This window comes from Numenius arquata, chromosome 2 (genome assembly GCF_964106895.1).
Source record: "Numenius arquata chromosome 2, bNumArq3.hap1.1, whole genome shotgun sequence".
NCBI lineage: Eukaryota > Metazoa > Chordata > Aves > Charadriiformes > Scolopacidae > Numenius > Numenius arquata.
The window spans coordinates 46,939,401-46,967,227 of record NC_133577.1 but is presented as its reverse complement, the minus strand read 5'-3'; the positions used below and the strand labels follow the sequence as shown (position 1 = coordinate 46,967,227).

Here is a 27,827-nt window from a genome sequence, read left to right as displayed (position 1 = left end):
ATGTCCAGGGTCGCAGCGAGGCTCTGCCAGGAAAGGGCAGCCGCAGAGGGGCTGGGATCCAAGAGGAACGCTGTCAAGTATTTGAATCAGGACTATGAAGCCCTGAAGCAGCGTTGCCTGCAGGCTGGCACCCTGTTCAAGGATGAGGAGTTCCCAGCCTGTCCTTCCGCGCTGGGCTACCGGGACCTGGGACCATATTCCTTCAAAACCCAGGGGATAATCTGGAAGCGCCCCACGGTAAGAGTGCTTTATGGCTGCCTGTTTTACTAGGTTCAGGTCTCAAAGCTCAGCTGAACATCCACACTAAATCAGTGGTGAGCCTGAATACCCACTAGTTGTGAACATTTTGGGTTTTTCTTCTGTCCTGCTTTACCTCCATGGTTAGCAGAAACAAGGTTGAAAGTGGGCGGGAAGAAAAAAATCAACATCTAAGGCCTTTATAAAGCAAGGAATCCTCTAACTGCTTCACGGAAACCTGCTTCCTCCCTCATCATCCCAGCTCCATGGAGCAACAGTTCCAGGGTACAATCCGGAGATGGCTGCAAAGGCCCCATGCGTACCCAGAGAGAGCCCAGGCCACCCCAGGACCTACTGACCATCACTTGTAATGGTACCTACACAGTGGCCCTGCCACCACGCACCCCAGGAAATCAGGTTAATAGTTCAATAAAACCCTCTGCCTCTCTTCAAGCTGCCTACAACAGTTAAAGAGCAACTGATTGGAATAGTTATTACCCAAATACATATATCCTATAAATGGCCTTTCATTTTAAAATGGGCAGTTTAATCAGGAAAGATTAGATGCCAATTTTTTTTTTAAACCACAAGATCAGGGCTTCAGAGATTTTTCTGCACTTCCATTTTTCAGACATTTTTTCTGTCCCTACTTTGCTCCTCCTTTGTCATTTTGCCTCTCCCTACAACACCAAGGAGATTGAAAAAACAAGAAGTAAGGAAAACCACCCCAAACAACTTACCTTCCTCTGATGGGGGAAAGGAAAATGACAGAAGAAGGGAAAATTTCAAGGCTTAGATTTTCATTTTTATTTTTTCACCTGAAAAGCGAGAAACGGAAACTTGGCAGGTTTAGTAACTCCAAGTTTCTACTCCGGCAACCCCATTTGTCCATCAGCACTTTGCTCTGGCACCTGGATGGTTCAGTAATAAGTACCATGGAAGCATCTCTTGGCTGGGGGAAGATCAGCCTTAGAAAAACTCATTAAATTATACTAGGGTTCCTCACGCAAGAACAACACCGCAGACAGAGACAGTCACAAGCATAGTGTGGTCAAGAATGGCCAAGGTCTGAGATCCATCAGGGTGAAATGTGGCAGCCCTGTCTGACAGAGACCTCCTGGCACTCAGCAGAGACATGAGCAGTTTATGGGCACTTCATCCACAAGTCCTGGGACCCACTGACTTATCTATGTCCAATTCTGGGTCCCCCAGTTCAAGAAGGACAAGGAACTTGTCCAGTGAGTCCAGCATAGGCTACAAAGATGATCAAAGGGATGGAGCATCTCTCCGATGAGGAAAGGCTGAGAGACCTGGGTCTGTTTAGCCTGGAGAAGAGAAGACTGAGAGGGGAACCTCATCAACGCTGATAAATATGTAAAGGGCAGGTGTCAAGAGGTCAGGCTCTTCTCAGTGGTGCAAAAATTCTCACTAATAACATCACTGACACTCAAGTAGCAAAGGGCTTCAGGATTTGCCTCAAAAAAATACATGCAATCTTCGATTTAATAAGGCAACATTGTTCTTGCACCATGTTAATCAGAGGACAAAGGATATATTTTTTAAGAAAAGTTGAAAGTGTTTAATATTTTTTTGAACATCAAAACAAGGAACAAGAAATGAGAACTTTTCAGTTCAGCCAGAAAGGGTGATGCATACTTTGAAAATGTGTTTTTTTTCAGGAGTTATGTGCCAACCCTCAGTTTATAATTGGAGGAGCTACTCGAACAGATGTCTGCCAAGGAGAGCTGGGTACGTACAGCGCTTCTGAATTTTGTTTTGGCAGAAGGAAAAAAATAAATTGAAGCTTCATTTTAAAAATTCCTCAGATATACACAGATATTGGCTGTCTCCCGGACATGGTACGAGGACAGGCAGATACCCAAGGAGGGGGTCAGGCAGCACCATTGAGCCACTGAGACAGAGATTACATGGGCTTGTAAGAGCTATGTCAAACCTGGGAGACACCAAAATGTCTCCTGGAGGTAGGAAGCTAATTATCCCTTGGTGGAGCAGAAGACGGTCTTGCTTTTTACCTCTTGAGACAGAGCTGGACAGCAACCAAATCGTAAGAGCTCTTGCCCTGAAGAAAGAAGGTAGGCTTCATGCCCATCCCAGCAAGAGTGGCTCCAGAGACTTGGGGGACAAGGAACACCAGGGAAGTTTCACCCTGTAGCCTAGTCATTAGGGACTTTTCTTTGGGAGGCAGAGCAAGTTCCAGCCTCAGTTTCTCACAGAATAAATACACAACCACCAACGAGCAGAGCAGGAGCTGGTTTGGGACAGGGTCTGGGAGTCTGATGGGCCATTCCATCCCAAGCAGCATGGCCCACCTGCTTGCAGGCATGAGTTAGAAACAAGGACCACACCATAAAAAAAATAAAAATAAACATGAACAGAGCACGTAAGCTTTGTAATACCATCCACAGCAAGCAAATTGTTCCAAGCCCTGAGTGCCCCTCCTGCTTGTCCAGCGTTTGGTGTAGAGCCAGAACAGGAGTGAGCTCTGCAAACATGGCCAGCTCCCCAAATTAGGGCTTGACGCTGATGAGGTGTCTCTCAGACAGCACTCATCTTCTCCTAGAGACCCACCACAGAAGAAACTTTCTTACCCACTTTTCTCCAATGCTTGACAATGTCTAAACGGAGCTCCTCTGCGAGCAGCCAGAAGGGAGCTGCAAGGGGGCTTTGTCCCCCTTGGATAGCTGCTGCAGCAGATGCCTTGCTGATAAGATCCAGCTCCAGAAGACAGCAACAGCCGCCTCTCCTGACTACATATCAAGGCAAGAAGGCTGAAGCTCCTGTAATGAGAATTTGATAGATTAGACACAGAGAAACCAGCCTTTTTCCCTCCTGCGCAGCTTACCGCAGTACTCCTGACCTCACTGCTCTTCCAGCCCATCCGTTGTGCAAATGAGATTCAAACAATTTCTGCAAGTCATTGGCAATAAATAATACCAATGCTGGTCCTGTAAACATAGCACCATTAAAGCAATCGCTAAAAAATTCCCTGGTGTGTGGGCCCGTGCTCCAAATGCTAAAAATAAGATGCCAAATCATACACTTGCTCCAGGATATTTATTTGGTGGATGCTGGAACAGAGTATGGGGAAATCACTTACTGTATTTTAGGAGAATGGTTCAGATAGGTAATAAAAGCGACATTTCTTGTCATCTCCAATTTGGGCAGATTCTATAATAGCATAAAAAAAAATAAAATCATATGCCTGAAGTAAAACCTCATTTTCCTTGACAGTTTACAAGCTAAAGGACTGAAGAATATTACCTGCTCTTAAACTAGAAGAGGTCAATGCATTATTTGTGTTAAGCCTAGAAACTGAATGCAAATACCCTGAACCCCTTTTTATTTCTGTCACCTCCTGAATGTCTCTGTGGAGTCCCACAGAGTGCTTTGTGCTAAATGGGCTTTTATTAGAGCAGTGCCCAAATCCATCAAATAGTGGTAACAACAGAACTGGACCCAAAAAACCTGTGAATCTGGGGACGGTGTCTGCCACCTGGCTTTCCCAAGCCGGCCTTTGATGGGCAGTACCCCAAGTGCTAGTCTTGAAAGCTGCGCCTAAAACTACAAGAAAAGCCCCAAAATCTGATTCTGCTTTTGCTAACAGCTTCCTTTTCTCTTTCTCTGTCTCTCTCAAAAAAAAAAAAAAAAAAAATCAAAAATAATCCAATTTATTTCTACAAGGCTTCTTACAATCACTTCTACACACACTGACCCTTCACAAAAATAATCTTCAGAATATAGGCATGGGATTTCCCTTCTAGGTTTCAGGTATTTGCTTTACATCTCTGAAGCATATGATGCTTTTTTGTTATTTGATCCAATACCTTGAATATCAAAGTCCTTGTTACTAAAGCCCTTATGTAAAACACTTCTGTTGAAACAGACCCTGATTACATATTTACATAAGCCATGTATGTGACCTGTTAACAAGCCCTTTAGGGAAATAGAGCCGATTTTTAATAATCTTCTCTGACATGTTTCTTTTCTTTTAAAAATAACGCTGCAGGTCTGGGTTTATATGAACAAAAGGAGCAGGAAAACCCAGAGTTAGTCTCACTCCATTAAGCTTATTTCTTTGACAACAGCGTAAGCTAGATGAATATCAGCTTGGGAAGTTTGATGGGAACTTGAAAGACTTGAAATATTTTAAACGCTCTTTGAACCATATCTTTTTGATAGCCTAGTAACAACTTGAAATGCAGTCACATAGTCTTAGTTATTAAAGGTGACTTATGAAGTTTTCTTGCAGCTATCTGAATAAGTTAACCCCAGAAGTGTTTGCAGAAAGTCTTAGGAAGCAAGTGGCATAAATTTAATTTAAATAATATAAAATGTACTCAAACCCTCTCAGTTTAATATTAGTTTTCCAGATCCACGCTGTTTATATTCATGGGGTGCCTTTTGTTCTGGAGGCTCAGAGGGTACTCCAGGCCCTGCAGGTCCCTGGCCAGCTGGAAAAGTCCCCTGAAGCCAATGCAGGTACACTAGTTCCCACCAGCTAAGGAGCCCACCCCGCACATGCTTTGTGCATGTCTCATCTTAGGGGCAGATTTGAGAAGATTACAAGTCAATTGGAGAGCTAACCAAAGCCTGGCAGCTCTGAGATAAATCTGATCTCTGCTGAGGGAACCTTTGGAGCTCCTGTAGGCAGGAGAGTGATTAATAGTACTGGGTTTGTTCACTTACCCTGCTATAGACATTAATATATGGCCCTTCTAATGTTCAGTACCATGGGCCCTAGCATATTGGAGATCCTCGTTCTAGCAGATATATCCCCTAGATCTCAAAAAATACATTCACTGACAACTCTGAGACCTCAAAGAGAAGAAAGCTGATTCCTTTGCCTTTCTATACACAGCTGCAGAGATTAATTCATTTCCACAGAAAACTTTAGGAAGCCTTCTTTAGAAATCTCAAAGCAGGAACAGCCTGCACTGCCAGAAATGATAAAGCTAGGGGCTCAGTACTTCCTTGATGTCTGGTAGGATGCCCCAGGTTCTACAAGCTCTGAAGAAGGGCTTCCAGCAGAGACTAAAGCTGAGAGTCAAATCTACTTGACAAACCGAGAGGCAAGAGCCACAGCGTTGTATTTGGATCCCTCCTGAGCACCAGGCGCTGCTGAAATAGCAACAAGACAGAGAGCAGTCAGGACAGAAATGCCTCTGTACTGCCCAGTTAGATCTTGGGCTTCTGGCTTAAACTCCCCATCACTAGGTCAATGAAGAGTTTAGATGCTCTGTGTCTAGACACTTTGATGATAGCTCAACAGAAACCGAGCACAGCTCTGTAGCAACTGAAACTAATCAAATTTCTCATTTATTTTATGGCCTCTGTGAGTGCAGTGTGCTTGGGTAAACACCATCAATACAGAGGAGTTGCTCAGCTCCCAGGTCACCAAGGATTCCGTATTCTCTGCAGCAATTTGATTATCTCTGTAAACCAGGAGGTGCCTGCCTAGCACTGAGAACACGAGCCATCTCAGTACATCTGTGAGCAGAGAGCAATTTTATTTCAAGAACACTAATAGTCAAAGTAATTCTCCAAGATCATGTGTGTGTGTATATATATACACACACACAGCGCTAGGCACAGCTAGGTTTCATGTTTACCCTTTCCACCACAAACTCAAGGTCAGAATTGCTTTATTTCACATTAAAATAAAAACAACCAAAACCTAATTGGACTTTACCAACATTACAAATGACTCCAGCTCCAGGAATCAAGCCAGCTTCTTTTTAACACATCCAGGGGCAGAAGTGAATGCTGTAATTGGCACTTGTCTGAAACTTTTGTTCATGAAATACGAGGCTGAGCAGAAAGCAGTGTACGTGCCCGTAGGCGATTCAGCCTTGCAGGGCTAATGCTGAGAATACTATTTATTTATTCATTTATATAAGCTAAAAGGCTGAAACTTCAAATGCACGTAGTGAGCAGAAATGCTTTTTGATATCGTCATTTTACCAACTATAACTGTATTGGAAATACATTCTAATTAAATATTTAATTCATTGGCCGTCGGCCTCATTTCCTCTCCCTCCAAAAAATCACTTTTTAGGAAGGGAATGAAATAGTTTCCTCATTGTTTGAGATATGACTTATAACCTGCAGCTGAATCAGGACAAGTTTTAGGGGTCCCACCTAAGCTACCTTTCTCAGGAGCTTGTGCTGCCACACTGTGCTGTAGGCATAGCCACAAACAGAACTCTAGAACTTGCTGCCACCAAAATGATGTTGAACTTTGAGAAAATGAACAGGTACTGTCAACTTACACTTTTTTAGAACTAGTAACGTATTATCCAATAGGGCTGAGAAACACTGATAGGCCAGGACCCCATTGTGGTGTACAAGAGGATCAGACACGACCTGTGCAGTTTAGGGTCCACCCTGGAAGCTGTGTGGACAGCTGGAAGTATGGATGGATTCCTGCATCCTCTTTAGTTTGTCTGAAAGCAAATATCACAGGAACCTGATACGTAACATGTCGCTTATATACAAACATGGCCCCAAACCACCGGCATCTGGGCACCTCATGCAAACCTTCCTTTTTATCAAGTTACTGCACAGCAGCCAAATTCCCAGACGGTTCCTTTTAGAGGGCACAGTTAATATTTGTTCAGCCACAAGCTTAGTCAAAGATACTAGGCCCGCAAGTAAGGTTTGGAGACGGGACCCTGCATTGCTCAAGGCAAGCATCGCCATTTTTAAGGCCAAGTTCACCACTGCAATTCTTCCAACACAATTCTTTCCACAGGTGCTTTAGGCAGACTTGCCCCTAATGCCTCCCCAGGAGGTTAGATTGTACGGTTGCATTTGCAGGAGGCAGAAGTGCCAATGCCACTCACTCTCCCTGACGCTAAGAAGTTAACTTGTACCATAAGATAGCTGTAAAGGATTTCACGCTGCATTTGGCATCTTATGGGGATGAGATTCTGAAATTGTTTAGTTCTGAGTCAGGGAAATAAATAACATATTTAAGGAAACCCTTCTCATTTCACTGATTCTTCTGCCTAATTATGCATCAAACATGCACCATCCTCAGCAAAGCCCAGAGTAGTTTCCCCTTCGCTGGCTGTAAAAACCTGGCTTGGACCAGGGTTTCCCCTTCCTGATGCTGTACATTGAGAGAGCACCAACTCATCACTGCTCACCAGGGGTGGAGGCACACAACAGGGACACCAGGACCCCCACCCTTCTCAGAAATAACCCATGGAGTTTCACAGCATGCCAAAAACAGCCAATGCAGTAAGAAAACCTGGGACAGTTGAAAAAAATGAAGGCTTCAGTTCTAACTTCATAGGGCTTTTCATTTTCCTCCTCTGAAAAGCCATTCCCCAGACTTATCACCATTATTTCTAGCTCTCCAAACAAAAGCAGAAGCTATAACAGCATAAGGCATACACCTGTACCAATGAAAGCCTCAAAGAAATAGACACAAAGCAGGTTTGAGTGTTGTCAGCCTCATTTTTTTCTGCATCTACATGTTCTTGGAAGAAGAGGTTCTCAAAGCCTTCCCCCCCACTGCCTTGCACTCTCCCAGTTTTGCTTATTTTATACATAGGTACCTAAGGCTGGAAGCAACCTTCCAGGCCAGTGACTTGAGCTCTCTCCCACAGAATGCAAAGTAATTTGTAAAAGAACTAGGTTGAAGATGATCTTGAGAAGGTTTTTGCTCATAGTTGATCTAGAAGCTGAGGCTTTTGGACTTTCTCTTCTGTATGCACAGCAACAACTCTTTCCTATTGCCAGTTTAAACATCTCACAATCCTTATATTGTGATTTATCTGCTCTTCTGCAAGGGAAATCTTACCTTTGAAGCGAGAGCTCTTGGCTCAAACAGCTTTTCTGCAAAGTAGCATTTAACCTGCCTCCCACTTCCTCTTCAAACTTCACTTGTGTGGGATAAGCAGGACAAGCTTTTGTTAACCTCTTCTCCTAAGAGACACAGGTGAATGGGGAGAAGCGGGTAATCCAGCCATTTCCTACCCCCTTCCAGCTTAAATTCTTTTTGCTGAATATGGCAGCCAGGGTGACACAGAGCAATGCTGGGGGAAGGCTCAAGCAGCACCTCACTTACTAATACTGGGTTTTCCCTCCTCATGGAAACCACCTGGTCTGGCACACTGGGTGGATAACACTTTTGCACTCATATCAGGTCAGCCAGCTGACGTGGTTACAGGTCATCACATTGGGGGTACTTCTTTATAGGTGTTTCTCCTGACACTGTTTGCCTAACTGGGATCAGCTGTTTCTTGCACCAGGCAAGTCCCAGCGTCTTACCTTTACAATTATATCCATCGTGGCACTAAGACATAAGGCCCAGGTCAATATAAAAGAGTTAGCTGCTGCTCTAAGGTGTTAAATTGCACTACAGATGAAACTCTTTCCTCAGTCTGTTAGCTTATTTCCACCGAAGCCAGAGCTGTTGTGCCAATTCCTTCTGCAGAGGATGCACCTGCACAAAGAAACATGTCTTGGCACGGGTAATTCACAGGAAACCAGGAAAGTGTCAGTACCTTCAGAGCAGCTTTGTTTTCCTAGACTTTCTGCACACCTCAAAAATAACACAGGACCACAGCAGTTCTTCCTACTGTTTGCAGTTATGCAAATACTGTGAGAAACCTGTGAGTCACTGAGTTTCCCAGGGGCTCCACCTTCAGCGTGAGAGAGGCTTCCACTCACCCAGCCTCCAACAAGCAAGTAATTAACCCAGCAAACATCTTGAGCTGTGAGACACCCAGGAAGGGCTCGGCACATCCATCCTTTCCAGGATAAGGAGTGGGCCAGAGAAAGGGCTCATGTCCTTGCAGAATTCCTGGGATACTTCAGCTTCCGTTAGATTTAGATTTGAGGGCAAATCCGTAGCAATAGCCCCAAGCACTGGTTCAACTTCAGGCCTTCAAAGAAAGGGCTAAGAAGGAATAGCCCCTGAAACATTCCTGCTATCCATCAAATCTTCTCCAAAAGATAGGGATGGAAGTCCTACCACCCTTCTATCAGCCTGGAGCTTTTTTCCTCTTCTAGACACCTCCTAAGCCCTCGACTCTCCCAGGTGTGGTGGCTCGGGTCTAGTCAAAGTTATCACAGGTCGTTAACTCTGTACTGCCCAGCCAGGCTTTGCAACCCACATACCCCAAATGTCTTTCCTCTGGCTGTGTTCTTGGTCTCCTGAAGGCATTAGCAATCTTAGGTAAAGAAGCCGGCTTTCACAGCTTCATTAAAAAATCAAAATAGCAAAGTCCAAAATAGACCATTGAAATTACCACCATGATCAGCCTCAGAAGCCCCAAGATACCTCTGTGGTCTGGGTGAGTGGAAAATGAGCAAAAGAGAGAAATAACAAAACAAGAATGAGTTGCTGAACAAATACTGAGTCTGGCAGGACCTTGCAAAGCACTTAATGTTGGTATTGTAGTCTGGGTGGGAGTGTGACATAATGGTGTAAGGATCAGCTGGGCAAAACTCTGTTTGTTAATGAACTTTTCTGCCTTGTGACACGTGTTTTTAGGTGATTGCTGGCTACTAGCTGCCATTGCATCTCTCACTTTGAATCCAGATGTTCTGTACCGTGTTGTTCCCAAGGATCAGAATTTCCAGAAGGACTATGCTGGGATCTTTCATTTCCAGGTACCTTTATGATCAAGGTATTGAGAATAAAAGAGGAAAATGCTAGTAGTTGGCTAAAAGCAGCTCTTTTTGTGTTTGGCACAGGCTAAATATTAAAGAACTACAGTGTGTAAGTGAAATTGGTAAGGGGAAGGGGAGAAGAAAAGAAGAACAGAGTCAAATAAAATGTTATTTTATTTGCTTTCAGAAGGGATTAGCACGATTGAGTGTTTCCCCTTTGGGTGACCTCTCTTTGCAGCATTTTTACAGGGTCATTGGGGTTTTTTTCCCAATGGATTGGGCCTTAAAAGAGTAAACAAGAAAAGACTTCAGAGCATGCTGTCTCTGCACTAGCTTTCTGTACTCTCCCCCATGTAAGCTCTGCATGGAGCACTGACAGTGTTTCACTGAATTTCACTGAATTTTTAGAGTTGGAAGGGACCATAGAGATCATCTAGTCCAACTCCCCTGCTGAAGCAGGATTGCCCAGAGCATGTCAGAGCATGTTACTCAGGACTGCATCCAGGCGGGTCTTGAAAATCTCCAAAGAAGGGGACTCCACAACCTCCCTGGGCAGCCTGTTCCAGTGCTCTGTCACCCTCACTGTGAAGAAAAGACACGGAGAAAGCAGAGTGTTCCAGATGTTATGTACAAGAAGTTGCTGTTAATATCAGCAAAACTAACAGCAAAACTTTAGTATGGCATTAAGAAGCCTGCTCAGCACTTCACAGGGATGGGAAGAGTTTGCCTCTGTTAAAAGGGAGAGAAGTCCAACATGGGAATGAAACCTTACACTGACTTATCCCAGGGGAACTGATGACAGGTGAAGGGGTAGGAAGATGGCAGTGCAGAGCTATTACGGGCTCACCAACCCTCATCATCTTTTCCTTTCTTCTTTCCATCAGTTCTGGCAGTACGGGGAGTGGATGGACGTCGTGGTGGATGACCGGCTGCCCACCAAGAACGGGAAGCTGGTCTTTGTGCACTCGGAGGAAGGCAATGAGTTCTGGAGCGCGCTGCTGGAGAAGGCCTATGCCAAGTACGGTGGCTAAGCAGGAGGCAGCACTCCTGGGTGTGCAGGAGTTGAGTGCCCAGGTGGTTGTGGTATAGGACACAAAGCACTTCACTCAAAAGCAGCTTCCACCCATTATGTAGCTTCTTCTGGGTCCATAAAGGGTATTGCCAACTGCTTGTTTCAAGGGGCTTTACTTCTGGTGCCCCAGGTCACACTGATGATCAGACAGACCAAGGGATACCAAATTATGAACCCTTCTTTCTGCAGTGCCAATGCTTACAAGTGGAGATAGCCCCTTATATAGCTGTTGTCATCTCCCCCACAGGTTGAACGGTTCTTATGAAGCTCTCACAGGAGGGTCCACTATGGAAGGCTTTGAGGATTTTACTGGAGGCATCTCTGAGTCTTATGAGCTGCGGAGGGCTCCTTCAAACCTGTACCAAATCATCCAGAAGGCTCTGAGAGCTGGGTCGTTGCTTGGCTGTTCCATTGATGTAAGCCACTGCTGCTGCTTCTTTACTCTCCTGTTCTCAGGGCTCTGGTCCATACTGTAACAAAAGCTTCCTATGAAGGTCTGAATGAGAAGCATACTACAATTGATGGGAAACTTTTATTGATTTCAGTTATAAAAAAACTTTGGATGAGGTTCTAAATAACCAACTGCCTCACGTTTTACAAGACAGTCTGCGACAATACTTTGAGCTATGAACTGGGGACTAGTCTTCTCTTCCAAACTCTGTTTTCATTCTCTAAGTATCTTTTCTCATTCAAATTCTCTGTAATTTGAGCTCCGGACATGCAACTGCCAGAGACAAACTCTTTGAGATGCTTTGTTGTAGCCCATGGTCTGATTCTGGCTTTGGTTTTCAATCCTAAAGGTTATTGACACCTGTAGTACAAATTCTCTCAAGTTACAGATGATGTTTGTACATGTTTTCGAAACCCCACACCTTTCACATCCGGTTTCATTATCTTGTTTGAAATCCTGGTTCGTGGCATATAGGATTACCAGAGATGAAATTTTGAAATGCTGGATCTCAGCAGAGGCAGGGCTAGACCTGTGTCCACATGAACACGTCTTTGCAAGTGACTGGATCTGGATTTAGATTTAGATTTCTTTGTACATACTTGAGTCTCTGTTATGCTAGGACTGCATATTTAGGGGCATGAAACTGTGGAGATGTACTTTTGCTGTGGATCTCACCCTTATTTAATACACTTTGCATCAGGAATATTGACATTCATTGTGCACACCACTTTGGATATCTTCCCCCATATTAATTTGCTCATGAAAGCTGTGTTTGTACACAATATATAGTCCTAAATGTGTATACTTTTATTGCCCCAGATAACTAATACAGCTGAAATAGAAGCAATCACAAGCCTGAAGCTGGTCAAGGGACACGCTTACTCTGTCACTGGAGCAGAAGAGGTAAGCCAGCTTCTCCAGGGCCATTGTACAAAATAGCTTGGGGTTGCAATCCCGCAGTGCCTTCAACTATCTGGTGTCTTTCTGTGACTCACCAAATGAAAATGTTGCTGATTTGCTGATGTGGCACAGGATAATGTAAAATAAGGGTGGAAGGCATCTATGTGTCTTTCAACTATCACAAATTGTAATGGACTGCATCACTCAAGTACAAGTCGTGTTTTATCCTGTCTGAAAAGCAGTTGCCCCATGATGATTGAAATAATGGAAGTGCTCAGGCTCTGTTTGTTGTGGATCTTTTAGGTATATTACCGAGGACGGCCGGAGAAACTAGTGAGGCTTAGAAATCCCTGGGGTGAAGTGGAATGGACTGGAGCTTGGAGTGATAAGTACGTTTTTATATGCACCTGCCTCTCTCTCTTCAGTGTATTCTGGTATCTTTTAAAAATTAAATTGGGACTATGCAGTTAATCCAATCACAAAGCACATTTAGGAGAGATACTAAATCAGTTGGGATAAAACACTATTAATTTATTAGCAAGGTTAGATATTGATCCGCTCTGCCCCACGGACATTCTTCTCTGCTTTCTAATAAGAGAGAACAGCCCATGTTTTAATTGTGAGCAGCCCGATACAAGCCATATCCACATAATTTTGCAAGATGACTTTTCTCAGATTGATCCAACTGATGGTGCCAGGACCTTAGTAGGATATGCAAACCAATCCTGTTCCAGGGAAATACAGCAGGGCTAAACCTTTGTGCCTTTGCCTCAGCTCTAAGGTTGCTGAGTTCTAAATCAGACCGGTATTTGGTTTCTACTGGAGAATCTTGAAAAAATGAGGATGTGGACTAAGCTAAGGACCTAGAAGTTTGAAAATCTATCAGAAACTGTCTGGGCTTCAAGTGCCTTGGAGTTTCATGAGAATGGCAGTGACAACACATCTTTTATTTTTATATTTAGAGTGGCATAAAATTTACTTCCATTTTGGCCACAATGTATTTTTTCATGCAATGCTCTGAGATTTCAGTTTCCTGACCTGACTGACTGCAGTGCTGATGTTGTATAATACTTAAAGATAGAAAAATAGAGATAAACATTAGAATTATTCTTACCTTTATGAGAGCTGCTTTGCTCAGCCCCAAGATAAGGTGCCTCAGGCATGCACACATGCCATATCCTGATTTTGTGGCACCAGTTTTACCATGGGACAACCCTGCTGGGGCAGGTGCAGAACTGCACCATCACCTGGGAGCAGATCAGAGCGGGATCCACCTTGCTGCACCGTAACATCAGGATGGGAAAGGAGTAATGCTGTTTTCTGAAGTAATCGAATTTTCTAATTTTTTAAATCAGAAATTAAATTTTTAAAAAATTCTATTTTTTCCTAATCTCATTTTCTAATCCCCATCTTTTTGCTTTCTTGTTCTTTGGTCTCCCTAGCAGCGGGGCTTCTATCGTTTCCCTAGGGAGAATATCAGGCATCCCAACAGATCTTACAGTGGAGAAGCTCTGCCCGACTTTCAGGCTGTGCGTTACCTAATCCAGCCACTCTGCAATATTTGTACATCCCAGCACCTGGCAGGGATGAGTCAGTTTAAGACTTATTTGCTGCAAATACGGCTGCAGTCTGATTCCAGCCCTGTACAGTCAGGTTGCAGCGTGTACTGCCACTGAGGGGGGCAGAAGGTCTAGTTCTTGGAGAAATACATACTCCTTTATCAGCTGTAGCTGAAGACAGAGCCTAATTCCCTGATCTTGTTGTAGAATGAAATACAACAACCTGAACAGCTTGCTTTTGTGATTTGTCTGCAGTGCTCCCGAGTGGAATTATGTTGATCCCAAACAAAGGCAGGCTCTGGATAAGCAAGTAGACGATGGAGAGTTTTGGTGAGAATCGTTCAGTTAGCGTAATCTTTTGGATGCTTTATGTGCACAGATGCTTTTTTAGCTGTCTTTTTCTGCTGTATGGAGAGAAACTGCCAGCACCAAAGGGGTTAATAATGACATGCGTGTGTTGTTAACTTCTTGTTTATCTCTCTTCCCATTCAAACATTACCTTTTATTAGAGCTTGCATAACTCAGTGCTTATCCAAAATATAGAGACCAGATGGTAATAAAATCAATGAGGTGGCAAGAATGAACCTCAGCTGCTCTATATTTTGAGGTTTGTTTTTTTTGCCTAAGTGCTACACGCTAATGAAAAAGTTTAGATTACCAGCTTGGGAGAGTCTGTTTACCCAGCCCTAATGGAAAGCCCATCCCAGTTAGCTGATTATATGGATCAGTACCGAATGCGTGTCGCTCTATCCTAGGCTGGAAAGAGAAACGCCCACCGCCTTTCAGTGCCATCAGCTCCATGGGCCATAAGGCACTGAGAAATGGGAGCAGATCTCTGCTTGCGGCATGAAGCAATCAAGGTCTGTCACTCAGGCAAACCTACTAGGATTGGTAACAACAAACATTAACGGTAGAATTAAGGCAAAATACAAACTGAAGGCTTTTTCTCTACAGAGTGACTCTTTCACAAGGGCTGACTCTTGCTCCCATTCAATGGCATCTCCTTGCACATTTTTTTCCACCAATTTTAGTGAATTTACTGATGAAGTATGATCCATGAGGCATTGCCCACGGCTGGAGATGACGGAAAATGGTATGACTGAGCCCATAATGTGTAACAGCTGTTGAGAACAACTGTCTCCAGGAGACACAGCTCATTCAGGGAGCGGGTAATTTTGTTTCCCAACAGACAGTTTCCAGGTTTCAGAGTTCAATTAAACGGGGCTTTGGGCATCTCTGTAGCACTGATGATTGCTGCCCTGTTGGGAGAGACATCCATTTGCAAGTTGCCTCCACTGTTGCAGGCTGATGGACTAACCCTGACCTTTTTGTGCACCAGGATGGCGTTTTCAGATTTTCAAAGGCAGTTCACCCGCCTTGAGATCTGCAGCTTGACTCCCGACACACTGACAAGCAACGAGGTCAACAAGTGGGACCTCACCCTGTTTAATGGACAGTGGAGACGGGGTTCGACTGCTGGGGGCTGCCAGAACTACCAAGGTGGAGACCCAGCCAAGTGGGGACGTGGTGAAATACCAGGAAAACAATTAAAATAAATGCTTGTGAACCAGCAGGGGCTTTGGTGGGAAGGGCTTGGAGGTGCAGCTCTTTCTGCTGGGTTTAGATAGTAAGCAAAATCTTGGTAGCCTAAACCAAGATCTCATTCACACTTATTTCTTCTTTGGGGATTACCAACCCACTAAGCAGTTAATTCATGGCTGCATTTGTGGTTTTTTTCCTCTGTCTGCTTTTCCTGCTTACATGGCTTTTGCTACTGACTGGAGTAATCCTCCAAAGGGTTGCATAGGCCAGGAGAGTGTCACAGTTCAGTGGCAGTGACGTTTCCCATTCATTTTCAGGTTAGACCTCTAGAGAGGCTGCCTGGCATTTGGTCCTCCCGTAACAATAACAGCCTCAGCCAAGGCCGTTTCCTGAAGATAAATGATGGGCTGGATTATCGGCTCCTCCCTGTTGGTCATTACTCCCCAGGAAATACCTTGGTGCTTTGATTTGCCCTGGCTCCAGCCGATATTCAGCATGGTTGTGAAAACCTAAAACCGTACCACGTAATGGAAAGGGTTGGAAAAACTCCAGGCAAAAGTCCTTCCAAAGAGATATTCTCTGTAATTCTAGCGACAGCCATCTTGTCTACAATGGCAACAAATTCTCCTTCTTTTTGTCTTGCCTTGGGAATTTTTAGCCACGTACTGGACCAATCCCCAGTTTAAAATCTGGTTAGATGAACCAGATGATGACCATGAAGGGAATTTGAATGAGCCTTGCTGTACTATACTGGTGGGCCTGATGCAGAAGAACCGCAGGAGACAGAAGAAAATGGGAGAAGCTCTGCTTAGTATTGGTTATTCGCTCTATCGGGTAAAGTTTGTTCCTGATTAAAGGCTTTATTCTCTCTTCTGTTACCCTGGGAAAAAAATTAGCAGTATGCTACATCTTGACATTCAGCATTACACTTCAATAAGAACTGGCTTTTGCAAGATGATTCAAATCCTTCTCTCATTTCTTCCTGACCCACATAATATGGGAAGATTCAGATAAATTTAGGCTTAGTTTTTGTCCCTCTTTAACAGGAGAGCAGTGTAAAACTAGAGGCAATAATTTAGCAACAGTCTCATTGAGAGACTTCTCTTTTAGATTCTGAATGGGGGCAGGCTCAGGGTGCCTGGCAATTCCAGATAAGTGTTTCTGATGACAGCCTATCGTTAGTGCTCAGTAGTCACTTTCTATTTTTTTTTATTATTTTTCCCTTGCATTTGAAAATTGTTTTGATTCATTGTCTACCATGCTATTGTTCTGGTTCAGTAGTTTTGGGTTTGGTTGTTGCTTTTTTTCTGATTCTCCCAGTGTTGCTTCTGTCTCTGAAAATATAATGTAGGGAAAAATCTACAGTGTCACCTCTAGTTTCTGTGATGTAAGGGGAGAGAAGTAAATATAAAAATTTTGAACCAGTATTTATCATTCCCAATATGATATCTGGAGAAAAGCAATTATATGTTGCATAGATTCCACTGGATGAAGATCATTAACCAGCACAGGTGGGAGCAGATGGGAATGGCTGACTTTTGCTAATATATCTTGTGCAGGATGGTTCAAAACTAGGCAAGGTTTTCCCTAGTGCCTAAGTGCCTGCATACACAAATGGTTCTCACCGAGCACATCTCTGAGTTGCCATCTGCTTGGTGCCAAGCACCCGGGCCTATTGGCATCCTAGAATTTGCACATTAAGGATATTTGCCTGCTCATGCCGCTAAGTACAAACCTGAAGACGTTAGCAGAGCCCTTCTACTTTACATCTGTTTAATCCCATCTGCTTGCTCCGTGATGTTTTCCGCAGTAGGGTAGACCTGGTGACTTTTAACATGATGAAGTCTTTCTACTGAAAGAAATGGCTGCTACGTCACCTCATGTGGACATTCAGCTATGATCCCAGTTCCTTGGGTTACACACTGTTGTGGATTTACATCGCTGCAGCTGATGCTGTGACCGAGGAAGTCCAGTTAGGACAGCATGGATGATTACCTAAAGCAGATCTCTGTGCAGGAGAGGGTGAAAAGTTGTATGTTCTCAAGTCTACCTGCCCTGCAGACCTTTTGTAGGTCATGTAGCTCAAACTACCTACTGGCAATAACTGTAAGTGTGCTCATCACCCAGCTTGTGGCCTTCTAGTATGCTGTTTGTAAGGAACAAGACCTGAGGTCTCAAAGGGCCATCTTGGGTCCTAGAATCATTGTATGGGCAATATTTTCAAAAGCTCTTTTGGGACTTGGGAGGACATTCTCTTTGGCTCTCACTGGTATCTGTGCTCTCAAGACAACTAATTACTTTTGGAAAAGCTACCTTATATTTGGAGGCACAAATTAACATATCAAGTGAGTTAATTTAGGAAAGACCAAATCTTGAAATTTTTTACTTGTTATAATTATCTTACAACAACCTCATCATCCTCATGCTGGTTGCTGGTCACAGTAGCCTCATATTTTCATCATATTCCCGTAACAGTGGACTAGTAGATTTTAGGTCTGCTGTCATAAATTCTCAGTCCATTTTTTGTTAGCAAAGTGAGGCTAACATGTTTACTTTCCTCACTGAACATTTCGAGGCTTACCCAAATATTTCCAACCAGTAGTATCATTCACAGCACTGCATCAGGAGAAAAGCAGTTAAAAGTTGTATAGATTCCTCTGGATGAAGGTCCTGTTTTTCCTTGGAACAGCTCTAGCACAAGCTGGGAACTTCCTGCATAACTTATAACTACAGTAAGTGGTTGTAAATGGAATTTTTAAAAGTGTGTCTGAAGGAGGCTTTATCTGATTATTTTTTTTCTAATGATAGAAGTGGGTTTGTAGCAGCCCTTTAACATCAGCTCTTTCTCTTCCTTTCAGATTCCTCAGGAGGTATGTAATTTCTGCTGAAGATTTCTAGCCTCCAGATGGGCACCTCCTGTTGCACTGGAGAATTTTGCTACCAGGAAGACTTCTTCCTTACTAATGACAGCTCTTCTGGAGAGCTTTGTTCTTGGATCACTGGACCAATATCTCAAGTTCTGAATAACTGTTTCCAAGGGACTGGGGCACAAAGCTTTATTACAGACATCTGAGTCCCAATCTTGATTTCATTTATACTTGTTCTAATTTGTTTTCCACTAAGTTTGTATAACATAGGTCAGAAGTTGTCTCTTTAGTACAGGTGAAGGCAGAACAGGGTCTCTGCACTCTAAAATCGAGAAAATGTAGCTAATGTTGTTCCAAAGAAATGCCAAATTCTGTGGATCCATTCCTTTTATAGCTCTGAGCTGGGGCTCCTGGTAATGAACAAACCCCGCTCAACCTTCCCTAATCCTCCCACATGTCGATACTGAGGTAAAGAGACTTTTCATTCCTGAAGAAAGAGACCCTGGGGGTGTCTGGCAGCAGGAATAGCCTATACTCATTACTGAGGTCCAGGAGCCTGCACTGCCAATTTTTCCTTGGCTTTTCAGCCTTTTTCTTCTCTCTCAGTAAATGAATGTGTGGTCATGTAGCAATTAACTGTGTTCTTTTAACAGCCTTGCAGCTGCAAAGGGAAAATGAACTTTATATATTGAAAAGGATATGGATCTGGCTTCTTAATCTTTGCAGTCCCACCTAGCTTAAGATTTAGTAGGGAGAAAGGATGGGATGGTTGAATAAATACTAAATCCAATCTTATCTCCAGAACAAAAGAGGAAAAAACCCCGTATTTTTCTACAGTTTACAACAGAAAACCAGAATGATTATAAAATGTTTGATAACATCTTTGTATGCTCTGATCTTAGGCAGCCAGAAATCTTATCCATATGCAATGTTCCCCATCCTGTGTCAACCACACAGCACTTTTTGTGGATCATTGAATCGTACCTTTTGAAAGATGTCCCTGTGGAGCAAAAGTCATGAATAGGAGGTTTAAAGCAGAGATGTTATTCTTACACTACTGTTCCTTCTTACGTTAGTGTTTTGTTTTGTGAGCTATGCAATGTTTCACTTGTTTAATAGTACATTAAGGAAAAGTTAAGTACTATTTTCCACATAGTCCAAAGGTATACCCTTACTATTACTAATAGAAGTTGGGTAAATCATCTAATGGGGCCCCAAAATTCTAACCCTTGTGACTACTACTGTGTTCTGTTTACTTTCATTTTCTGTCTGTTTAAATAAATCAGAGACTACAAGTCCTATGCAATTAGATCTATCCCATACCATGAATCACTGAAAAACATTCTGAAATTTAAATTTGTTCACAAGTAGCCTGTGAAAGCAAAAAATCCTTACTACATGGAAGACTTAAGTACAGTAGGTACTAGTTTGACCAGATATGAGCACACATTATCATCTTTTTATTTATTTTATATCAAAGACTGTAAAGAGGCATGTGAAAAGATAATCTTTCTGAAGGAAGATTCTTTTGCCTTCTAATTATCTGCCTGACTGTTTCCCATGACAGAACCCTGGTGCTTATATTTTATGCCATCATTGACGAATTTATTAGTTTATGCTAAGAAAAAACTTGAGATGGCTTTAGAGCACGGAAATGGAAATAGGGTGGCTGGCTTACCAGTGAATTGTCAAATGTGGTTTCTAACAAAAACACATTTCCCACAGCTGGAAAATAACACAGATATTCATGCGAACCGTGCTTTCTTCGCAAGGAACCAACCAGCAGCCCGGTCTGATCCTTATGTCAACCTGCGTGAAGTCTCCAGCCGCATCAAGTTGCCCCGGGGAGAGTACCTCATTGTGCCGTCCACTTTTGAGCCTTACAAAAATGGAGAGTTCTGCCTGCGAGTCTTTTCTGAGAAACGGGCAAAAACTCAGTGCGTATCTTCCCTCTAAAGCCTTTTCTTCGGCTCGTGATGTACTCAGGCACATAAAGGACAAGTTCAGGTGTTTCACCTATGTCCCATGCTCTACCTTTTTCCTTAACCAGCAAAATAGGCCCATTTCTAGGACCTATTTTCTTATGTAGTCTATCATGTGTGACACACACACATCTGTGGTAGAGAGTCATGGCTCTCCAGATGGCCTCCACCAAGCGCTCAAATGGCATCCAGATCCCTCAGGTCTGTGAAGCAGAACTTCCCACAATTAGAGAGTGGGGGATTTGGGAGTATGATGATGAGGAGGTAGTTTTAAAAAGGGTTGTATCACTAGCAGCTGCTGAATGAAAAAACAGGAGTCTGGGTAACAAGGCTGGATTTCCCAAGGAAATCTTCAAAGAGGGTGGTCAGACAGTGGCATAGGAAGCAGGAAAGCTGGGGGCTTGTTCTGTGCATTTTGTGGCACCTTATATTAAAACAGCTTGTTTTGCTCATTATTTTAAGGGCAAATTATAGATTTGTAATTTCTTATTGGTTTGGGGTTTTTTTTCTGTTTTTCCTTAGGATGATTGGTGATGTGGTAGCTGCAAAACCGTATGAGGTAAATGTCTTAACTGGGCAGATTGTTGGGTTGTTTGGTTTTTTTTAACAGACTTTTCTTTCATAATGTGGGGGCAAAACAGGGATGAGATTTTAATTTTTCCCCTCAGGTGGGATCACAGTATGTGTTTGTGCTCAGAAAAAATATTTTCTTGTTATGGGGATGCTTTACACATCTCCATGGCGGAGTTTCATGTGCATTTTCATGTACCTGGGCCCATGTGGAACAGAAACTATACCCTTGTAGACTGAGCTGGGACGCATTAAATTGTCCTTCCATCTAGTACAGGTAGGAGGAGGTGGGGAGGGCGCTGAATCATCCTTTCATAGAAACAAATAGTCTTCCTGAAACCCAAGGGAAATTGCAAAAGCAGATTTCCAAGGAGCTGCTGAATTGCCATGGCCAGGTGCAGCAACATTTTCACTGCAGCTACTTTATAAAACTATTTTCGTAGTAGAAGAAGACTTTTTCATCAGTCTTAGAAAGTATTTACTCCCAAATGAAGCCAGGCCCTGGCTGGTCATGATTTAAGTAGTGCCTCTGGTTTGCCATTGCTGCAGAGCAAGTGCTCATTTTCCATTGCCGTAAATAGTCCCCTGTAAAGCTGCTTTGCCATATCCACAGCTTGCGTTCTGGAACGACCTTATAAACCACACTCTCGGTCATCTCTTTCCTCTAGCCTCATGTCGATAACAAAGATATAGACGATGAGTTCAAGACTCTGTTTCAAAAGCTCTCTGGAGAGGTAAGTGGATTAAAGTGAAAGAAAAAGACTGGGACCTCTCTGTTATGATTATGCAAATATTTGCCTTGCCAGTTCCTTTTACTGTCTGGTCTTCAAAAAACCAAGCAGTTCTTCCCTTTTTATTAACTCACAGTTTCAGTTCAATTTATTTTGCAATAGAACCGTCTTACTACATTGTTCCTCCTATTGGTGCAAAATGCAATTTGTTCCCTCAGTAATGCAGGGCATGGAATAACTTTGAAAATAGGGGTGAGGGGAGTGAGGACTGTGAAAATATTATCCCATGGTGAAATAAATTACCTGTGGAGCTAGCGTATAATTCTGACAATTGCCTAGTTGGCCAATTCCTTCCTTTTTGCTTAGAAGCCCCGGGAATCGGAAAAACTGTTGGCTGAACTTTCTCTGTATTCACTGTATTTGATAAACCTCAGCATCCACAAAGCCCCACTGCGCTAGCCTGTGGCTGTCAAGTCAGATTTTCTCTTAATGAACAGGTGGCCACTGGCACCGAAGAGGGAAAGCGTCTTGTTAGTCAGAAAGACCTTTCTGAGTTTTGAGAGGGCAATTTTAGTATTGTTTGGTTGTAGTTTCCGTAAGCCTGGAAAATCTCAAACACTCTCCTGAACTTCTTTAACTGACAAAGAAGGCAATCACCCAATTCAGTCAAACCTGTTAAAAAATTAGCATTTACTGGGTCATGCCACCATCGCATCCAAATCACTTATTTCCCATTTGAAAGGCTGGGAAATATTCATGGTTTCTGAGGATCTTCTCCATGTGATGTCTGAAGGTAAACGTAAAGTGTTAGGAAAAAAAGCAAAGGTTTACATGCCTTAGGTATGGAATGAAAATAGTCCCTGACAGCAAATAAATATTGTTCGTTTCAAATAATTTTTATGTTAACATCTAAAGTATGTTTTCTGTCCAGGACTGCGAAGTGACTGCAATTGAACTTCAAACTATCCTAAACCGGGTTTTGGCGAAGAGTAAGTAACATTGTGTAGTTCCCATTGAGTGGAGCTGAGAGGCATGTACTGAGATGGCGAGACATCTAGTTGCTCCTTCATCAGAGTGAGCATCTGTGCTGGCAAAAACCAGCTCTATCAGCTAAGGGTGATGAAAAACCAAGTTTTTGTCCATCCCCAGCTGAGTTTCTCCTGGTTTGTCAAACTTCTAGTATGGGGGGGGGGGAAAGATACTACCTGGTGCTCCCCTTCCAAGTGCTGCCAGCTGGTGTCCCGTAGAGGCACTCTGTTCCCTGTACCTTCTTGGGAGGACCACCGTGGGAAGATATTATTATTATGCTGCTGCATAACTTCTCTGGACAGAGAGAGGCTGACTACACCCAAAACTGATAGCATCCCTTGTCCCTGTGCCGAAAAAAGCCATGATAATCAGCTGAAGGGAAACAGTGGAAGAAATGGCAGAGCATTTACGTTGCTAACAAGATTTTAAGGTGGCTGACATCTTCAAGGTTGTCTGCAGAAAAATATTCATCTTAAACTATTTCTGACTTAGATTTTTACTTCCTTTTTGTACAGGAAAGGATATTAAAAGTGATGGATTCAACATTAACACTTGCAGGGAGATGATCAGCCTTCTAGATGTATCCTTTGAACGTCATTTCATTGACTTTGAAGTTTCTGGGCCTCTTTTGCAAAACTTCCTGACAAGATAAGGCTAAGTTTACACTTCCATTGTCCAGGCACATGGCTGAAGGCATAAAATTCAGCCAAGCAGCTCTATCAGCTCAGGGTGGCAGAAACCTAAACCATTTAATTTAAGGCTGCTTCTCTCATCTGCTCTGCATCTCTCATGGCTCAAACTTTTCCCTAAAAAGAGCAGGGAGGAGAAGCAGGGACCTTCTGCCTGGCTGCACCATGATGGACACAACATCATGGGGGACAACTCCTTGCTTCTGCATAATTTTCCATAGGAAGGGATGCTCAAGGCCCTGAAGGACACACAGGGGAAGACTGTGTAGCCTCCTATTGACTCCCTCTGTTCACTCCCAGCTCCTGCCTCTGCTTTCTAACATTTGTCCTCTGCGAGGCCAGTCCTCTGTTTCCCTCAGGGCTTTAGTCTACTGGTAACTGTAGAAAACGGATCTGATCGTGCTTATATATTTAGCAATCCCATATATCATTCCTTGGGAGTGCAGAGAGCCTAGAAATTCTTGGCATGCCTTCAGCTAAGCAAGTGTAAAACTGCGGGCATGTCTGTGTGAGATGGAGATGTATTACAAAGAAGAATGTATATGGCATTAAGATGCCACTGTGATGGTTGATTTATTTTTATCTCAACTGGTTGCTCTCCAGTTTTGCTAAGGATAGAGGAATCCTCATTTTTGAACCATGCCTTAACATCCCCAGACCAATGGGACCGGCACCTTGGGACTTGTAGAATTCAAGACACTTTGGATGAAGATTCAAAAGTACTTGGTAACGTAATATTTCTGACTGTCTCCTCTTCCCCTCTCAGCTCTGAAGCACAGATCCAGAACTAAGATAGGCTTAAGCCACCATAGGCAGATATACTTGGAAGCCTTCCTTCTCATGGCTGCAGTTTGTTCCAGGGCTCAGAAACACCTCTAATTTAAAAGGACACAAGCAGATCCTCTTTCACCTTGGCTCCACGCCTCTCCATAATTTGCAATACCTTATTGAAAGCCAGATTAACCCTCTTTCATTGCTGGCAAAGACAGCTCTCTGCTGCTTGCTGCATTAAAGCTCCTATGAACATGTCTCTGCTGTTGCAATGTGTTACGTTTCCAGCTGAGCACCAGCAAACACAAGAAACACGTATTTTTACGACCTACAAAAGCCTGTCTTTGCATCTTTTAAATCTTGCAGAAGCGCTGAATTATTTTTCTGACAGAGGATTTGATATCCCAAGAAGTGCACCCAGAATCAAGCAGTATAAAGGAAGGTCAAATTTGGAGCTGCTTTTTTTGACAATATCCCTTTTGGGCAAAGCCTGCTGCTCCCGTGCTTGATGCTGGTCAGCACAGAGCATCTGTCCTGGAGGCTGATGAGGAGATGTTCAGCTGCCCTTCAGCCGGAGGCACCGGCTCTGTCCTGAGGCTGGCGCTGGCAGAGCAAGCCCTGAGAGCCAATTCCAGTCTGAGCTGTAGGTCTGTGCAGCTTCTAATTTTGGATAATAAACCTGCTGGCAGTAGGAAGCATCTGTCATCTCATCTGAAATATTAAGCAAAATGGTCTTTGTCTGTGGCAGTGTTTGCCAAATGAAAGGATATTTTCCTCAATGGCCTGTCTGCCACCACGTAACACGAAGGCAGGCGGGCTGCCAGCCCATGGGAACGTGTTTCCCAGTCTGCCTCCCATGCCAGAGGCTACTTGAAGCGTTTCCCTCGCTCATTAACATTTTGAAGAGTAGGAGCCAGGGCTGGTAGGGGCAGCCCCTGTCCCAGCCATCAGAAACCCGAGGCTGTGTCTGCAGAGCAGGGCGATGGTGAGGACACAGCAGAGGTGGGCACGGATGTACCTGGATTTTCACATTCCCTCCTTCCTTTGCTGCAGGCCATCTATAAGAAAGTGGACAGTGACTACTCCGGTACCATTGACGCCCATGAGATGTGAAATGCCCTCAGAGAGGCAGGTGAGTTTGCAGCTTGGGGGTACAGTTGGATCACTGCAGCCCCCCATCCCCCAGCGCTGGAACAATAGTGGAGGCTTTAACGGCTTTGCTTCCCTCCCATCTCCTGGATCACAGCATTGCCAGTGCCATTCTTCCTTCCTGAGAGTCAGATACCGCTACATCCCTTTGCTGTTATATACATCAAAAACCATCCTCTGTGCTGCATTAGGACCCGCTGATATTTTTGTCCATGCTGTGACCGTTGCTTATCCATCTGATTATTACCTGCTCTATTTTTGGCCTCGTTATTTCCTAATCTAATTTCCCCTTTTCAGAGCTATGTCCAAATCCTCTTTGTCCTCCAGTTCCTCCCACCACCTTTCTCTGTGTTAGAGAAGGTGCAAGCCTGATCAAGGCATGCCCCAGCGATGTCCCCTCTGATGTGTGCTATTCACTTTTGGAGGAGCTTTTTTGCCAGCTCAGGGGCATCTAGAAGAGCACTGTTTTTTTGATCTGTCTTGTGCTTGGTGGAGTTTATGTGAATGAGCCAGAGACAGAAATAGCACTAATATGGGCCTGAATAGAGCCCAATGTGTGATGCAAGCAATTGGCTCTACTGCAATCACTGCTATTCAGCTGCAGCACCAAGACTCGCTAATTAGTGGTTTATCTGGGGAACATAGGACTGGTTATGCTGTGAAACAATGTGAAATATGCAGCCTGACAAAATGCTGTGGGAGAACTTCATGCTTCTCTTCACCCGGCACAATAGGCTTTGGGAAGGACTCATGGCAGAGGTGGGTGATGGAGTCCAACAGACCTTCTTGGAGGAATAGTCCTCAGTCCTTCATCCAGGTCTGCCTGCAGCTGCAGCAGCCTGTGGATAAGTCACATCAAAGGGTCCGTGTTAACCTGCCGTGTCAGTGATCCGTGTGCTCCCCACGCCTTCAGGTTTCACGCTCAGCAATGAGGTGCAGCACAGCATTGTCACCCGCTACGCCTGCAGCAAGCTGACCATCGACTTCGATGGCTTTGTGGCCTGCATGATCCGCCTGGAGAACCTCTTCAGTAAGTGCCTCTGTTCCTCAACCAAGGGGCATTCCCGAAAACTTCAGGATTTCATTATTTAGTGTCTTTTAACTGCGAATGTAGCAAACCGCATGGAAATGTGAGGGTGCCAGCAAAATTGTGTCTGTTCGAGAAAGCAGCAGAGAAACAGCAAAAGCCTTTCTGCCTGAGTGACCGAGGAGCCGGGGGGGACATGTTTTCATAACCTACCCTGCTCTTCTGCTTTGCAGTTATCTGCACTTTATGGTCAGTGCTCTGGCCCCCAAGTTGTCCCAGCTCCTGTAAATGGTACCATTTATCATTTACAGTCCTTACTCAGGCCTGATTTACAGGTTTGTCCCCGGATTATACCAGATGCTACCGCATCAGATTTTATAATTGTCCTGCTGCCAGCTCTCAGTTTGCTGCTGTAGATCTGACTATTCCGCCCCATGAAGCAGCTTAGAAATGACTTGTAAGAGGAAAGAACAGCTGTAATATTCTGTTACAGAATCAGTCTAGATTTCCAGTAGATCGTGGCAAAAAGCCAGACCTCTACATTTTGTCAGACGGTGATTCTCTATATGCCGAATTCTGTGATTCATATCTTTTTTTTTTCTTTTCCCGTTTCTTCTACTTTTCAGAAGTGTTCCATCTCCTGGACAAAGACAAGAGTGGAGTCATCCAGCTCTCTCTGGCTGAGGTGAGGCTGGTCAGATTGAAATACCTGTGGTTAAGCTACGGCAATGGGCCATCCTAAAATACATTTATTTAAAATCACTATTATAAGGAGTAAACTCAGTAGTGATTCAAATGGTAAGTTTGTTTATGTGAAAAAGTTCTTCAGCTCAGAAGGTCTGTATGAATTAGTGGAACGAATATTGACCTTATATGAGCAAAAAAGTGAAAATACCTTCAAAACCTATAAAGTCGCTTGAGAAGGTGCTCACACAGTGTGCTTCACTGTCTACTTTTAGAGGGCAGTGGTCAATTCATTAGAAAACACACAGCAGGGAACTGTTCTTGTCTGGCAGAGAATGTACTGATCAACCTGCCAGAATTAGGAAGAGACTTTTTAAGATGCCAGGTCTTTTTTCCCCCACATTGTTTTTAATGCAAATTTCTCCTCTTGAAGCTGTAATAAAAGCAATCAGCTTGAGTCTTCCCTTTGCAGAATACAAATATATCTCAGGAAACAGCTGGAAGGGGCCCTGAGAGGTCCATCCAATTAGTCCTCTCAGCTGAAGACTGGCTGGAAGGGAGGAGGATGGCCAGGAAGCCCTGTGACCCTCAGCCACAGTTAGCTAAATCTAGCTGAAATTGTACATCGCATACTCTCACCCTAAAATTTTTCAAAAGTCACGCAGCTTGCTCTGGAGAACTGGTCTTCCTTCGGAAGAGATCCCACTCACAGTGTCTAAGGCAGATTCTGGCAATAATTTCCTCCAGAGTTCCAGAGCAAATGGATCCTACATGTACAACAGATTAAAACGCAGCTCCAGATTTTCCCAGCTCGTTCTCCCAGAGCCTGGTAGAGTGCCCTGGTGGCATCCTGTAGACCTTCCAGATGGTCTGACTCTGTGTTCTGTCTCTCCCTCAGTGGCTGTGCTGCACAATGGTTTGA

At 43.8% G+C, this 27,827-nt stretch overlaps 1 protein-coding gene across 1 annotated transcript; it reads left to right on the top strand.

Annotated features, from left to right (window-relative positions):
• CAPN8 (calpain 8) lies at positions 1-27,827 on the top strand. The gene is given in 21 exon segments (XM_074168331.1): positions 1-237; positions 1,917-1,986; positions 9,764-9,882; positions 10,767-10,900; positions 11,202-11,370; positions 12,225-12,308; positions 12,609-12,694; positions 14,120-14,194; positions 15,204-15,364; positions 16,065-16,240; positions 18,265-18,276; positions 19,999-20,210; positions 20,778-20,814; positions 21,494-21,559; positions 22,488-22,545; positions 23,101-23,165; positions 23,932-24,000; positions 25,099-25,177; positions 26,108-26,224; positions 26,848-26,906; positions 27,804-27,827. Coding segments are annotated over 21 exon segments (2,109 nt in total).